At 47.3% G+C, this 16,932-nt stretch overlaps 1 protein-coding gene across 1 annotated transcript; it reads right to left on the bottom strand.

Moving 5' to 3' along the window:
* Positions 1-1,249: 1,249 nt before the first annotated feature.
* On the bottom strand, positions 1,250-11,875 carry H6PD (hexose-6-phosphate dehydrogenase/glucose 1-dehydrogenase). Its single transcript, XM_015882795.2, has 6 exons — positions 11,785-11,875; positions 10,453-10,617; positions 8,774-9,430; positions 7,798-7,915; positions 5,971-6,240; positions 1,250-5,857 (listed from the first exon to the last, which is right to left on the bottom strand). Exons 3-6 carry the CDS (start codon positions 9,398-9,400, stop codon positions 4,500-4,502), a joined length of 2,373 nt encoding a protein of 790 aa, XP_015738281.1. The 5' UTR covers positions 9,401-9,430; positions 10,453-10,617; positions 11,785-11,875; the 3' UTR covers positions 1,250-4,499.
* Positions 11,876-16,932: the final 5,057 nt, after the last annotated feature.

Here is a 16,932-nt window from a genome sequence, read left to right as displayed (position 1 = left end):
TAAAAATAGGCAGGGATCGACAGAAAATAACCTGCTTGACAGTTTGCCTTTGTGCACAAGGTCTTATTTCAGCAATACCGCTCAGAGCCAAACACCATTCACACAAGACCCAGATTGTTTCGTGGATAAGGAGATGCCTACAAAAAGGGAGCCCTGTTTAAGGAAAAAATGAGGCGATGTCTACTCAGAACACCATCAGCACATGGTTAATGTGGGAAATTCCTCTCCGGAGAGCAATATGTCAAACAGAGACAGTGTGTCCCGCTGCAGGGAGCAGTGCGGGGCCATGGCTGGGCGCAGCCTGCAGTGATGCTCACAGGAGAGCCTGGTGCTGCATTGCTACAGCACAGCGTGCCAGCATCTGCAGGGAGCGGCATGGAGTCACACTGCCCACAGACATCTCACAAAGCAGACTGTCTCGGGATCTTGTTTTCAGTCCTCACCATCTCCAGTATTTCCCCTTTTAAGGTCATCCATTTGTTGGAAAGGAAGCAATAAAGCAAATCTCTGTTAAGGAAAGCAATGAGGCTGGAGACACAGATCCTACTGAGGGCTGCCCTTATCTGTGGCTGAAGGAGAAGTCAAGAACAGCATCATGAAATTTGTTTTCAGAATAATTAAGACACTGAAGGTTTTGCTGCTCTTACCACCTGCCTCTGCTCACTGTGCCTGGGGAGGACCCAGTGATGCTGTAACTGCTCAGAGTATCCCTCTTCAGTGACATGCACTGACTTCTGAACTAGAATAAAACCTTTTCTACAGTAGAATTAAAGCATTTCTGACCTGGGTAAGAAAACATTGTCCTGGCCCCATGACATGACCACTACATCTCCTCACCTGGATATCATCTCCAAACACAAGGGCTGCCCAGATAATTCAGCATCGCTAACAGCACTGGAGAGAACCAGAACCGCAGCAGGACAGCACTGCCAGCTGGAGACTTACCTCGGGCACCATCAGGACCGGGCATTTCAGGACCTGGCACTGGGTCCATCTTCTCACCTTGAAACAGCTTTGGCTGCTCCTGTTCTGTAAAGCCGTGGCCTTGTTCAGAACATACAGACATAAAAAAATCAACCTGGCCAGTAAATGCAAATAATTCAGACTCCTGTTTTTAAACTATATTCAATACTGTCCTGTTTGCACACAGAGAGCTTTAACACCTAATGCTAAAACGGGACTGGGGCACACAAGGGAATAAATCAAGCCCGCAGGATGACCATCAAGCTTTGAAAGAACTTAGCAGACATTAATGCTGAAAAAATATTTATTTTTTTATAAATATAAATCACTATTCATGACACAACATGAAAGGAATCAAAATTTACTCATGGGAAAATAAGATTTAACAAGTTGAGTTATAAAAGTTACAGTGAGAAAGAATGAATTCCAGTGTTAGTTTTCTATAGAACAGTAAATATCACACCACTGAACGACAGGAATGCAATGAAGAAACCATCTGTCATTTAAAAAAACAGAAAGGAGTTGTTATCAATGTTCATTTAGGAGAGAAAGACTCCAAGCAGTTACTCCATGGATTTGCTTCTGCAAAGAAAGGTTAATACACAGCCTGTCAGGAAGGTGCACGGCTCCTATTAATAGCTTTTACAACATAAAAATAGCACTGCTCCTTGGCCTGTAGCCCAGCGGATTTCTACCATTCTTCTCCATCAGATTTGCTGCTGGTTCTGCCCTTCTTCCCATCCAGTCTCCTTCTTGCCAGTCACAAACGTTACACGCTGCAAAATATTTACTTCTCATCTGGCAAATGCTGAGTAGTAAAGAGTTTAAAAGGAATGTCTGTGGAAAAAATATATAGACAGTGCTCAAGGAAACCAAACAACCCTGACAGCTATACTCAATGAGAACAACACACACAGGTTCCTAATGGATTTTTATAAAACCAGGCTGAATTTCAGGGTGACCCATTGGAGACTTCCCAAACGATCCCTATCTTCAGCTCTAAAGAACAGCTGCTCTTGGGCTGGCAGTGCTGAGAACGTTATTTAGAAGTGCAAATAAAGCCCTCTAAAAATAAAGATCGGTGTTTATTTTGAAAGGTACCAGCCAAATGTTATAAAAGAACGTGCAGAAACGAGAAACCACAACCGTCACAGTTTGTAAAGCAGGAATAGATTCTGCCATTTGTAACAACGTATTCATTCCCACATAGGTGCATTTTTCATTGTTGTTCCCTCAACCTCAAGTACACAAGAACAGATTCAAGTTAACACGGCTACTTTTGTTTGAAGAAAGAAAATGAAGTTTCAATTTATGGATATACCAGACCTAACACATCTTCCTCTGCACAGCTGTTCCAGCTACTGCGGTATAATTTAGAGCCAGTGTTTGTAATCACTCATCTACTTATTCCAGTTATTTTCTCTTATTCCAGACTTTACTTGCACCAAGGTGCCTGCAGTGCTTGCCTTCCTCCTGCATTTCTATGCTATTTTCTTCCCCTGCAATTTATTTTCACCCTTTTGTGTTTCTGCCCCAAACAGGCAGCAGCAAACGTATTGATGAGCAAGCACAGACCAACCAACCATCCCAGTTGCTGAAGCAGGCCAGTTAAGGCACTTGTCTTTCTTCTGCAGATGACACAGCTACACCTGGAGAAGTCCCATCCTTTCCCATGTAAGAGCCAAGCGATGTGCATCAGGACAGCTCAGCTCTGCTCAGTCAGCTGCAGTACAGACAAAGCTGTTTTTAAGCTGCTTTTAAGCACCATCTGCAAGTTTGGGAGGGGGCTGCCAGAGACTGCAGCCAGCCCCTGAGAACTTGGCCTGTTCCTGCAGCCCACAGCTTCTGCCAGCTCATGTTCTCCCTGGCCCTGTTTGCCCAGGGACTGCTGACAACCAACAGGCTCTCTGCAGTTTGCTCAATGCTCTTTTATCTGCACAATTAGCAGAGGTTCTGATTTCTGCATTAAGATGAGAATTATGCTGGAAGGCAAGGACTTGAGAACCTGGAAGCGTGGGCCATTCAAAGTGTTCCACGTGCTGCCAGACTTGCAATTGGATGCAACCCAATTTGCATCCTCATTACCAGGATCCAGCAGATGCCCCATGCAGGGAAGGATTTGAGGCCAATGCCTATCATTCAACTGCTGCAAACAAAGTCTCCTTCCTTCCACATCCTGGGGAACTGCAGGTCTGTGAAGAGTCACCAAACTCCAGGAGCAATTACTGAGGATCCCACTTTCCTCCTGAGGCTACAGGGCCATGAAGGGTGGCACAGCCTAAAGCCACACAACTCACTGCTGCTTCCTGCAGTCCAGGTGCCATTTTGTGTCAGCACTGGGGTCCCTGCATCACTCTGAGCCCCACCACCTCCATCCAGAATATCCCAAGTTGTAAGTGACCTATAAGAATCATTGAGTCTAACTTGTGGCTCCACACAGGACCAGCCAGAGTGGATGTGTGGAGAAAGTTCCTTGCTATTCTAAGTCAGTGTCCTGGAGCTGAAATCCAACCACCCCCATCCCAAAACTACATTAATGCACAACGTAACGAGGGACACGTGGATGGTTTTTAAAGCTGCCTCCCACAGAAATTTTATAAGCCACTGAATGGCACAGCAAGCTTCAATTCTGAGGACAGACAAAAATGGTTTAGAGAAATGACACAAACACAGAAGATGGATAAGGAAAACAACACTCCTTCGCTGGCTAAACACAAATGACTATTCTGAACACCAAGGTTTTCCCTCAATAATTATTGTGCTGCAAGGAAATAACAGCTTTGTGAACTGCCATGTTCCTTGCCCTGTCCCCATTATTCTAACAGCCTAAAAAGCAGTGTGGTTTCCTTCTCCATCCCCCTGGTACCAGCTACCCACTTAAGGAAAGCAGCAAATTACTGCGTATAGTCTCAGCTCCTGCTGCTCGGCAACTGGCGAAGACCCAGAACTACAGAGAGCTCACAAATTGGTGTCAGCATTTAGGGGCCACATGCCATGAGAGCTGCAGGAGAGCCCAGCCACAGCCTGTACTGGCTGACATTACAATGGGCTGCATGGACACAACAAACAGACTCAAGTGCATGAGACTCATTTTGCTGAGGCCACTGCAACGTCCCAGGCAAAGCTGAGCAGAAGACAGACACGTCATTACCATGTCCATCTTCAGACCTGAGAATAAAGAAGAAAATTTCTGGCAGGTATTTAATTTAATAAGTCTCCCATTGTGTGTACGAGGTAGCTCAGTGTTAATAATCATAAAAGCCTGAGAGGTGAAAACTGAGGCACTTCAAGGTGAGGTAATCTGTCCAATGTCACAGCTCAGTCCTGGCAGAGCCAGCAATGCCGCACCGGGCTCTTGGATCCTGCTTAGCTCTGCACACTGAGCTGAGCTCAAATGCCAGAGGCAATGCAGACCACCAATTTCCCAGAGAAATTCTCTATCAGAGAAGAAGCTGCTGCTGGCAATAGAAAAACATGGACACCCTGTAGGAAAATCTAGGTTTTAAGAGCCAGGACTAGAAGGGACACTAGGAACATCACCCAAGCAGAGCTTCATAATCCATGTACCACACCAGCTGACCTGAGCTGGGGTTGACACCCGAGATAGGCCATTTTCTTGGCTCACGACCCACCCTGCTGATCAGCGTGGTGATGTCATGTTTGCCCTTCCCCATAACTAGGACAAACACCTGTTGGGCCTTGTTGATAAGGGGCAAACTGAGGCTCATCCTCTGGTGAGGTTTGACAGGGCTTTCGGTCAGCACCACAGCCTGAGCCCCTTCCAGGCCGTTCTCAGAGTGGGGGAACAGCGAGGCAGTGTGCCCATCAGTGCCCACCCCCAGCAGCACCAGGTCAAAGCTGGCGTTGGCCACCAGGGCCATGATCTCCTTGGCATACAGCTCTGCGCCTCCATCCTCTTCCACACAGAGCCGCTGGTGCATGTGCACGGGCATGGGGTGGACATTGAAGTAGGGAACTCTGATGTTCTGCAGGAGGTGGTTGTGCAAGCTGAAGAAGTTGGACTCTGGGTCAGTGAGTGGGACACAACGCTCATCCACCAGCCAGAGGTGCGTGTGCCTCCATGGGAAGTCATAATGGTGTCTTGCCAGCCGCTGGAATAGGGCCACTGGGCTTGAGCCACCTGAGAGAGCCAGGTGGAACTGCCCAGAGCGTGCCACAGCTCTGCTTGCTGCCTTCTCGATATCAGAAGCCAGCTGGGAAATCAAGACCTCAGACCACGCTGAGACCAGGGGGCTCTGTCGAAACTTTGACTGGATCGTCTTGTAATCACTTGGCATCGGCCCACCGAGGCTCAGCAATTCCACTGGCTCTGGCTCTGTGAATGCCAGTTCCCCACTCACCATTTCAAAGTCTAAGAAGTTCTGGTTCTCCACTCCACCAGGGTAGAGGCGTGGGGCCTGGTGTGAAATGCTGTTCAGCAGCGGTGTCCAGAATGCCCAGGAGGCCAGCAAGTTCTCAGTGGTTATGAAGAAGTCTTTCCTGCCATGGTAGATGTTGGAGATGAGGACAGAATACGCATCTCTCTCTTTCACAGGGCTGTACATGTAGTAATCAGACAGCAGCTGTCCAAAAACATGCAGGTTTGGCTGCCCTACAACTTCTTTCCAACTGCTTTTTGGCATGATGGGCTTGAAAAGGTTCCTGCTCACCAGCACTGCTGGGGTGTCGAGCACTCCATGTCCGATGTAGAATACAATCTGCTTGGGTTTACATTGGCTGTGCCCTGCATCCCTCAAAGCCTCACTCTGTGTGCAGTAGGCCCGGTTCTTGAAGAGAACACGGACATAACCTACCCGTTCATCCAGAGCTTTTCCAGAAGTCAGGAGGAAAGGAACCCCTTCCCAACGCAGGCTGTCACTGTGAATGAGCACACCTGAAATGACACAGTGATCTCAGCTACTAAATTCAACCTGACATGTAAACAGCAAGCAGATCTGTGAGGAGTTCTCCCCCTCCCAAAACCCAGGAAATCCAGAAAAATCTCACCTGCAAAGGTTGGTGTTCTGCTGACATAGTCCTGCCCCTTCTGCAGCTCCTCCTTTACATGGCTGGCATATGCCTGATACTGACCCAACACAACACTCTGTTTCTCCAGGCCTCGCAAGGACTGCAGGGCCTGCAGCTTGCACTGCAAGACTTCTTCAGCCTTGCTCAGGTTTCCTGGGAGCTCCATGGTCAGGAACATCAGGGCCTCAGTGAGGTGGTTCTGCAGCACGTCCCGGATGACTCCATACTGCTCATAGAAACTGGTGCGGCCTGAGGACAGTGAGGAGGTAAGATACTGATAAATGAACTGAGCGTTTTGCAGCCCTGCCTTCTGCTTGTTTAATGCACGTGCCCAGAGGACCAAAAGTAGTTTGCACTACTCTCCTTCTGATCCAACAGTTAGAATGAACCTACGAAGTCTCTCCCTTTGGAGGGGCTTCTGAAATGCCCCTGCTACTAAAATGAAGATTCAGCCCTGGCAGCGAGCAGCACTCTTTTCTGCCTCTTTTCCCCTGATCCTCTGTCCCCAGGGGGCTCTGGGTGGGCCATACCCTTGAGAGACAGAATTTTGTTCATAAAGCTCTGCTTCTCCCCTGCTTGACTGTTCATTCAGGGGAAGAAAGACAATGCACTCTTCACAAATACGGCTCAAGCTTTCTGTAATCCTTCAGCAGCAGGCTGCACACTGCAGACTACATCATGACCATAGGCTTCCCCTATTGATTGATACATTTATCTCCCTTGCTCTAATCCAAAGGCACATTCATTAGTGTAATCAATGCTGCAGATTTGCCAGTTAGCCAGGCTGAAGCCACACAGAGCAAAGAAGACATCAAAGGAAAAATGACAATGTTTTTCAGAGAGGGGATGGCACAGGGAGTAGCTGGGACTACCCACACACAGCACTGTTATCCACAAGCCTTTCTGCAGTGTTTCCCTCACCCAAAATCAGGTCCTAGCTGACATATAGGCTGCCAAACCAAACATTCTGCAGAGCCTGGTAAGGTTGCACTAATTGAGTTTGTGGTTGCTGGGGGTGAGAAGGAGGGAGGAAAGTAGAAGAGGTGGTTGGTGGAGTGGAAAAGCAACTCTGATGTTGCAGAACTGAGGGCACCTGACATCCCAAGAACTGCTGCGGGTGGCAGTCCATCCCCAGTGCTTTATGCTGAGTACTGCAGAGCAGATGCTGCAGGACTGCAGGGAGATTGCAGCCACGTCCTTCAGCAGGATATCCATACCAGCAACTCTGGGCTTTAATCTTTCTCCCTGCAAAACCAGACTGACCTGGTTTTTGTTAGGTTTGTACTGACAAGCCAGTTTGAGCAATGCCCAAGCAAAAGATGCAAGAGCATCCTCCAAAGAATGCTGCAGCATATCCTCAGTACCAGCTTGATAATTAACAGGACAGGAACAAAAAAAGATTGCCAATAAAATGGCCGGATTATCGCATCACTAAACCAAGGTGGTTTCAGATTGCATCAATTCCAAATGCAATGCTTCTTACTAAGATCTAAGATCCCTGAACTGCAGAAAGCTCCCTGAAATTCCTCCAAAGCTCCATGGCAGAAAAAAGGTGAGGCTTCTACTGGCCTGCAGTTGAGTTTCAATGGGAATCTTTTCTTGGAAGCAGCAAAATTACCTGGAAGGTGATTCAGTCCCCAGCACAGGAAGTATAAGACAGACTCTCTCCATTTCCAGGGAGCAGCACATCATCCACCTGCACTTTTTTGTTTCTACACCAGCACTGCCTCAGGGGCACTTTCATGTAATTAATAAGCCTGCTAGTTCTCCCTAGTTCTCCTAGCTCTGCACACTCGCTTCACGAACCTTTAGCATCCACAGTTTCCTTCAAGACGATCTCCACTCTTTCCACATGATGTCGGTTCCAAATCGGATCCAGAAACTGACGGTTCTGATCTCGAAAAGGCAAGATATGGGCTACAGCCTGTGAAAAGAAAGATTAAAGATCCAACAAAAACTTGCCACATTTCTACACTACGCTATCTCCTCCTCATTGTCCCATCCAGCACTAGGATGAAGTCAGCTCTAGAAAGCTACATAGCAGAAAGCAGAGTGAGCAAGAGTAGGGAAAAATCATCAAGAGCCTGTGATGGGACACAGTGTCATGGTACAACACTACTGACTGTACATTAAAGGTTTTGTTGAAGAATTCTGAGGTTTAATGTGAAAAAGGCTGAAAAGTATGCTACAAGGCTCTCAGTTTATATCCCTCAAAAGACAAAGAGCTGAGTCAGACCATCCTGGGACTAACATACGGCTCCAAAGAGCTGAAATAGATCAGGTGCTTACAGCACTAAAGGCATCTGCTCTGGGAGAAGAAACGGTAAAAAAAGAGGGAAAAAAAACAGCAACAAAACCCAATTAAAAAAAACCCTCTTAGCAAAGGTGGTCTCCTTATAGCTGTTCATGCACCTTTTTGAGTATAATCTGGCTGCGGCAGGGCCATGGCTGGAGCAATTTGCTTTCAAAATGTGCTATTACATTCCTCTAAAACTAGGATGGCTCGTCCTTGAATGCATTCCCTCTGGGACAATGCAGTGCTGCACATCCTGAGCCGTCCTTGCAGCAAGCAGACCCTGCGTTCTGCCTGGAGCACAGGACAGGATGAAGCCTTCCAAATGGTACCACAAAGTTAACATCCCATCAGCTCCATAACACATCAAATTTAAAACTACCTCTAGAAGCCATGGCTAGCAATGGGTCTGTGTGCAATGAAAGAACTGCAAGAAGGAGAGGGCATTGCTTACTGAGCAAGTACAGCTGAGCATTGCATACTTCTTACCTGTTTACCAAGGTAGTGGTCCACCCGGTACATCTCCTCTTCCCTGAAGAAGCTCATCAGCTCTGCAGCCATTTGCTGGGCTGACTCCAGGTCATGGCCAAAAGGTTTTTCCAGCACCACACGTAGCCAGGCACCCGGAGGTGGCCTGCAGCTGCTGTTGATGTGTCGAGCAATCTCTGTGTAGGCAAATGGTGGTACTGAGAAGTAGAAGATCCTTCCTGCCTCTTTCAGCCCCTCCTGGTGAAGCAGCATCTCAATCTCCCTGTTCAGCGCAGTGTAGTTTTCAGCAGTTTTCAGCTGGTGGTATTGGCTCAGCTTCAGGAATTGGTCCTTGAGCACAGCACACCTGTTGGGAGATTCATCTGGGGGACAGGCCAGCCTCTTCAGTACATCAAACATCAGCTTCTGCCCTGGTTCCAGATCTGTCAGCGCAGCCCCATGGAAGGTGAAGCTGTGGCCACTGCTCACTTGGTCTATGTAGAGTTGGAACAAACCCTGCCACAAATACTTCTTGGCTAAATCCCCTGTGGCTCCCAGCAAGACCACAGAGATGTGGCCCTGAGACGCCTCAGCCTGTGATGGCAAGGCTCCCATGAGCAACATGGTACACAGGACTCTTCTCAGCATCTTGGGAGAGGGAAGGCAGACTCAGGAACACTATAGAGAACAGGATTAAAGAAGAAAATCAGTCATTCCACATTATAACACCGCAAAACACAATGTAAAATGTCTCTTCTACCATAGCTCAAAACCCAGGACTTCTGCCTGGAGCTGGTGGAGCTTGACTCTACCTCTAGATCTCATTTAAGGGCTGACCATCACTAAGGCAGCATCTCTTGGAGATTGCTCCCTGGTGGGCATTGCCTCAGCATTTCCCAGTGAAGGCATCCATATTGGTGAGTTTTTCCTCATAAATAACCTTTAGAATATCTGTTACCATCTTTATTTCACCTTACAGTATATCAGTGTCTTCAGACTGAAGCTGAAATCCGTTCTAATGGATATTTCAGAGCTGGCTACAAGTGGACATACACGCCAGCAAATTCAGGCTGCTGCTTTCAACAACATCCTGTTTGGAACTTTGCTCACGTGGCATTGTGCTGCATTGGCACTGCTTCATGTCAATATTGCCACAGCAGCTCAGAGACGAGCACGACCACTGGCAGGTTCTGTTCACAGGCTCTCCTTTAATACACTGCACTTTCATGACTCGTGTAGACCACCACTCTCATGAACACAGCTGAGTTAAGCTCCAACAAGCTACTGGGAGACAAATGGTCCAATAAAACAACATGGGAAGCAATAGTTTCATCCTTCAAATGAAGTCTAGACATGAGCCAGTCTAGATGCTGTCTCATGACAGTTGTGTATGCAGCCAGGAGACAATGCTGGGTTTGTGTTCTGCCAACTGCAGCTTTCTCTCAGAGAGGAGCATGTGGGCACCCACTCATTGCTGCAGCTGGTAACAGCCACTCTCCCTGGCCAAAAAAAACCTTTACTTGGTCTTATTTAGTCTTGTTCCTCTAATTCAAAATAAAGCTCTCTCGCTATTCCATTACAAAGCAACACAGGAGCTAATTCATCTAGATAATAACAACCAAAACTTCTGAACATCTCTCCCTACCCTTTGCTTGAACTGGTCTTCATATATCTCATGTTTCTTTCCCCAACAGACTCACCTGAGTAACACAGGAGCTTTACAAATGATGCAGCAGCAAAAGCAGATGGAAACTCATCTTCCTCACAGCCCCGACTGCAGATCTCTGTCCTGTGGCTGCGGACGCAACGATCAACGGTCAGGTGAGCAGGATTTTGCAAGCAAGATAAGGCAGCTCGTTCCCCTTCTGATAAATGGGAGGAAAGACCCAATTACAGCAAAGGCAAAGTGACCACACTCACAAAGCAACATCTCAGCCCATCCACTGCTGCTGTTTGCAGGATTTTTGCAGGCAACTTATGGCATCTCATGACTCACAGAATCACAGAATGACCCGGGTTGGAAGGGACCTCAAGGATCATGTAGTTCCAACCCCCTGCCTGGCAGGGCCACCAAACATACACCTTTACTAGATCAGGTTGCCCATGGCCCCGTCCAACCTGGCCTTGAACACCTCCAAGGACGGGGCATCCACAGCCTCCCTGGGCAGCCTGTTCCAGGGCCTAACCACTCTCCTAGTGAAGAACTTCCCCCTAACATCCAACCTAAATCTGACTCCTCTGCTTTCCCTGGGAAGCTCCATAGTGCAGCTCCTCAGCCTCCTGTTGTCACTGCCTCCCCTGCTCCTTCCTCTCACCTCCACACTTAAATCCAGCTAACAGGGGTAGCAAGTGCACAGGGGCAGATGTGTGGCTCCAAACCTTTTGCCTAGGCTAGAAATAATCATCACATTAAGCAGAGGTTTGGTTTTCTTTTACCCACCGTGGGGTTATAATGCAGATGACAAAGTCCCCCATGCAATAGGGTCATAGCCTCACTTACTTGAGCAACCTTTGCTCCAAGCAGTCAGACATTGCCCACTGCAAAGCACAGCTGAGGTGCAGCTACCCACTATGGGAAGGGAAAGCCTTGGGTGGGTCATTCTTTTCCATATAACCAAAGAAATAAGCGAGTTTCCAAGCCAACTCAAAACCAGTTTCACAACACTCCCAATTGCAAAACACTGCCCAGAAGCAGCACAGTAAACGCGGGGCTGTTTGTTTACTGCTCTTGTACCGAACAATCACCAGAATTCACATGAAAAGGTAACAACCTTTACAAATGACCAAACCAAATAGGACCAAGTTACTCAATCGGGTTTACAGGGAAACCTAAAAGCACGGAGGATGCTGCGGGAAGCTGCTTTTAGGGCTGCCATGTGCCGCCGGTTCCGGGATGCCCAGCCCACGCATGAAGCATGGAGGCCGCCGTTGCCACCCACCACTAGGAGCCGAACCCCCCTTATCTTATCTTATCTCATCTCATCCTATCTTATCTCATCATCTCCCCTCCCTCCCCCCATCGCCCCACTCACCTCCCTCCCACCCCCGGCTTGGACTGCGGGGTGCGGTGGAGGAGCGGAGGCTGCGGGCGGGCCCGACACAATGTCCCGCCCCTGATCCTCCCTGCGCTCAGAGACTTTATGGTTGGCGGCGGTTGTCACTGGTTATAACGGTCGGGAGGGAGGGAATCTCGGCACAGCGAGGAGCGTCTGGAAACAAGGGAAAACAAAGCTGTGTTCTTCAGTTTCAATTACCATCCTGTTCTGGAGGCTCATCCCTCTCTCTTACATGTGTGTCCAGCTCCATAAACATCCTTTGTGGTACAATGAAGGTGTCGGTGACTGTCAGCACCAAGGTTTGTCTGCAGGATGCAGGTCTATATAAGGGATGAAGGAGACAGCAGTCTGCCCTGCTTCATTAACACTGCATGTTGCTTTGGGACTCTTCCTGTGTTACCAGTGCAGCTCTGGGCTGGATAGAATGCCTCTAGCAGTGGCTCTATTTCTGAAACCCAGCAGAGGGTGGATCACGAGCACAGATCAAGTGATGAAACTGAACAAATTCAACTTGGGGATCTAAAAGAGACAGCTGAACAAAACAGTCTTGCACCAGAGATCTCCCCTAACCAAACCTCTTACTACACAGCATGCTTAGCAAGAAGCTTACGGGAGCCATGCTATATCCCATAGCTGTGTGCTTAACCCATTAATGACCTGCTGACGAGGCCTGCATGGCTTGCAGGAGCTAATCTGAGTCTGGTGCAGCAGGTGGTGGGAAATGGGAGTCCCCATTACAGTCCTGTAATGTGCCCTGGGAGAAAAAAATGGCTTTTCCCATCTATTTGAGCAGAACTGATTGAGGTGCACATCTTCCTGCTGCATGTCTGCCACAATGAATGGGAAGAACAGCTGAGGCCCTGGTCATTGGAGCCTGCTATTCTTATAGGCAGAGCTGGAAGTTGTGAGCAGCGACAGTTGTTTAATATCTTCTGCTGAGAGTCTCCATGTAACTACATGATGCCAAACTTAAATACTGAAGAAGGAGCTGTATGTGGGGGCTCTGCTTTATGTCTTCTTTTTTTCCTTTTTTTTTTCCTTTTTTTTCTTATTAAGTCACTACAAAAATGGTGCAGCTATTTCTGGGCTGAAGGTCAAGATAAAATAGGTTTTTTGACCATGTTAAAAATATCTCAGCTTTTTCATTAAGGAGCTCTAACATCTCATAATTTGGGGCAAGGGAGATTTTATCTGGATGATGGTTTGGATCAGAATGTACTTTTGTCAGAAGAAAGCATGCTTTTGTCAGTGTCTTTTCAGGTACGCTCAGCTAACATGCTCCTTTAAGGGAAGTAGGTCTGGTGTGACAGCTGAGACATGTGATGCCAATAAAGGAATAAAGGTTTGTTAGCAAGGAATGGCTATTAAGGAGCTGGATGTTCTACAAGCAAATAAAGGTGCTGTAGGAAGAGGTTCTGCTTGGTCTTGAGAGATGGTGTTTTAGAGCAGGATGTAATAACTTGAGGAGCCAGGCTTATCAGTCTGGGACATTCTTATGTGCCATAAGTAAAGGCTGTGTTTAAGTACAGCAACTGAAGGTGGCTTGTTTGTTTTATTTTTAATGATTGGGAATAGGAAAAGTAATGCCATATTAGAGTTGAGCGTAGTGGGACTGAGTTGCCTTTCAGTGCTGTGCTCCCAAGCTGGTTTTAGGATGCAGAGTGCTGAGCTTTGGCTAGGATGGGGTTCCTACCTCTAGGAGAGGTAAGGCATGTTTATGCTGATGTTGCCTAGAAATATACTTAAAAGCTCTGCAATAAGCTCTGCAAAGGCACCTGCTACTACTGACTTACAGCTAATAACTGGAGATAGTTTATTCTGCAGCACTTCTTGTGTGCTGCTCTCTAAGTCAGGAGCCCTGCTTGGTCACGCTGCTGCAGCCTGGTCTGGGTCTGGGCTGAGCACATTAAGCCTTAGGAAAGCTCTGAAGTCCTGGGCTAGCAAGCTTGTATGACTTTGAGTAAGGCTGTTAACTGCTGCTGTAAAGCAATAAAGAACAGCTGTACAGCAGCTGGGGTTTTTATTAGAAAATAAAGTTAAACTAGCTAGTGGCTTCTGGAAAACCAGCCTGTGCTAAGACAAGTCATAACAGCAGTCCCCAAACTGGTGTGGGGAAACAGTAAGAAAAGGGGGTTTTGTTATGGTTGTAGGGTCAAGTCAGTGGCTGCAGTACTTAATGAGTTCTGGATCTGCAGTGCTGGTTAAACATCTTCACTGGAAGCCTCGAGGATCCCTGAAAGAGGGAAATCCTCCGATTCCATTTTAAGAAAAAGCTTAAGACGGTAACTGAATGTGTGCTGGGAGGCTGGAGGGCTGAACCAGTGCTGCTCACAGGAGCCTGTTGCAGTGAGGGCAGGTGTTGCTCCCAAGACCCAGCTGCTCTGATTCTGCCTGGGTAGCTTGGCTCCTAAAGAGCTTATCGTCAAAGTAAAGCTGAGACACTCCAAGGTGAAAGAGTATTAGAGTAATACTCCTACGAGCTGCTGGTTCTATTGCTTGTCTGCTTTCCTTTTTTTAACTGTGGCTTTTAAGCTGCAGAGATCGTGGCCAAGTGAGTGGCTCGCAGGTGTGCCACCTGAGTGGAGCAGCAAAGTGTCTTAATGCAGCTGGCTTGCTGGGAGGCTTGAGTAAATGGCATTACTAGCTAATGCAATTACCTCTCTGCTGCTGTCCTCAGGCGGCCATGGGAATAAAACATGACTTAATGCCCCGCTGTAAGCTTCTGTCACAGACACCAGGCAGCAGCAATGCAGCACTGCCGCAGCAAGGATGCGGTCTGCATCCCTCAGCAGCCAGGATGCAACTGCAGCGTGAGCGCTTCACAGCAGCAAGAAGGGGAGAGGAGCTGGGGGGTGAGAGGGGAGCTCATCTTCACCAAATGCTCGATCTGAATTGAAAGAGAACTGATGAATCAATTCAGCTGTGCCCGCTTTCTGTTCTACCAAAGCGATCCTCTCATCAGCTTGGTCATCAGATGAAAGATAAAGTGCTGGCACCTTCCCCAGATATTCCTGCTCCGAGACAAGCTGCTTCCAGTCTCCTGTTTGGTGTGGGGCTAGAAAGGGGGCTTGGAATTTGTAAGACTAAATGTTTTTGTTCATTGTAATGTAGGGGAGTGTTTGCTTTGTCTTATGCATGAGGACTGAGGGAATGGAACAGCTTCACCTGGGGCTTTCGGTACCAGAAGGCTTCACATGTGGCTCCCAGACTGATTTGGAACCCCAGTGGTTTTGAGTCTATATTGTAATGGGTTAATATATTTTGGGAAGAAGCACGAGGCAGGTAATTTGCTGTGTCGCTGTCAGGCTGTGCCCAAGAGCTTTTGTGATACTCAGCTCCTAAAGGCCTGGCTGTGCTGTGGCAATGCTTTGTGCACTGAGCAGTGCAGGTGTGCTCTGAACTTCAGGGCTGGATGTGTGATAAATCACTTTTCCTGGGTTATAGAATATGGGGAGCACTGCAATTATGGAGATACCTGAAGGTTCCCACATGTACTTAGTTAGGAATTAGAGTTAGGGGACCTAAAGTAAATATTGATTGGCTGGTGAACTTTGGAAATCAGCAGTGGGTATTACTGTGCTGGTAATCAGTTTCTTAACTAACTAGTATTCAGTATCAACTCAGATTTAAAGTAATAATTACAGGATGAGTAGTATGTAAATAACACATTTCTGGTAGATTAAATTCTGGAGGTTTCCTAGACTAGGCAGATCTTTGCTCCTTTATTTTACACATCTTCAGGCCCTGGCTTTTGTCAGTGGACAGAGCAACATTTTGACTGTGTCCCCCTTCCACTGATTTCCCATTGACTCATACAAGGCTTACTGTAGCAGTGTGGTTACTTTTCTGTCTAGGAAGCTTTGGACACTACTTAATGGAGGGGAAGAAATCACCTTTATGGTCTAACACAAAGAGTGGCCCAGGCAGCACCTGGTGGCACAATGCAGCATGGAGCATGTCAAAATGCTGATCAACCAGCCCAGCACTGCTGCACTCAGAACAGCTGAGCTGCACGAACACAGCAAAGGTTCTCTGTGCTATCTGATAGCAGCATGGGAAAGCAAAGTCTAAACAATAGCCCTGTGCTCTTATCTCAGTGCCACGTTAAAATGAAGTTGATGGTTTAATGACAGGATCCTTCTTGACCATGACATCTTTGTCCTCCTGTAACAAAATGAAATGCACTGCGATGCATAACTGTGTTGCTATTAATGGACTGCGTTGCAGCAGTGAATTGGCGCAGTGTTTGGGATGATGTATGCTGTTCAGTGCATTCTTTGGCGTATTGCAATTGGAGCTTTGTTTCATTAGAGCAGCGTTTTTGCTCATCTTCACCACTACGGATTAACTATGTGTTGCTGGTTTGAAGAGTGAGTGGCATTGGAGTATCGTGAGACACTGAAATAAAGCAATGTTTCCAAACCTTGGCAGCGATATGTCAAATCTCAGCAAAAGGCTTTGATGTTCAGGGGATGCTCTTCTTGCTGCTGGTTTTAGCCTTCTGGGTGTCTCTGAGGGTGGCAGAGGAAGTGGCTTTCTTTATGCTGAGCATCTTCTGCAAGTTGTTTTAAGCTCTGCCATGCAATAACTGCAGCAGTACAATACTGTTAGCAAAGTGTAAGTAGTTACAAATACCGAGGCAAGTACCCAGCTTTCTCTTTGCTCTTCTGTTGTAAATTGTTGAGAATTAAGCATTTATTAAGAATTTAGGCAATAGTGGTAAAAAGTGGATCCAGGACCCAGTCCCATGAATCCTAAGTTAGATTTCTGCTGAGCAGATGTCAATGACTCCTTGCATGCTGAATGCAAATCTCCATCAGCGTGTGGGGCACCTTACCTGGCACAACAGGGACCCTGTGCATTTGGGTTATGAAATGGCTTGGTGGTCCAGTCAAAAACTAATCCCCAAATGGAAGAGCAATGAAGGTGAAAAGGAAGGAAAAGGCTTTTCAGTTGGTGCCAGGGCTGTTGGATGAAAATAATCAGCATATCTGAAAACTCGATCCAAAAGCTCTCAGGGGTGGTACCGAAAGGCAGCAGTAAATTTAGTTTGACCCTCATGTACACTTGGCATTTTGCTGTGGTGCATTGGAATATATGGATGAAAAATCAACATGTTCCAAA

This window comes from Coturnix japonica, chromosome 21, assembly GCF_001577835.2.
Source record: "Coturnix japonica isolate 7356 chromosome 21, Coturnix japonica 2.1, whole genome shotgun sequence".
NCBI lineage: Eukaryota > Metazoa > Chordata > Aves > Galliformes > Phasianidae > Coturnix > Coturnix japonica.
Note: the sequence above shows the minus strand (reverse complement) of the source record. Positions and strands in the feature narration are given on the sequence as shown.

What these genes read in the sequence shown, in the direction of transcription:
- H6PD (XM_015882795.2), bottom strand. Translation starts at nt 9,400, where the DNA reads ATGCTGAGAAGAGTCCTGTGTACCATGTTGCTCATGGGAGCCTTGCCA. An exon ending in ACCACTACCTTGGTAAACAG is followed by an intron (nt 7,916 to 8,773) that starts GTAAGAAGTATG and finishes TTCTTTTCACAG; the next exon opens with GCTGTAGCCCATATCTTGCC. An exon ending in CAGAACACCAACCTTTGCAG is followed by an intron (nt 5,858 to 5,970) that starts GTGAGATTTTTC and finishes GTGTCATTTCAG; the next exon opens with GTGTGCTCATTCACAGTGAC.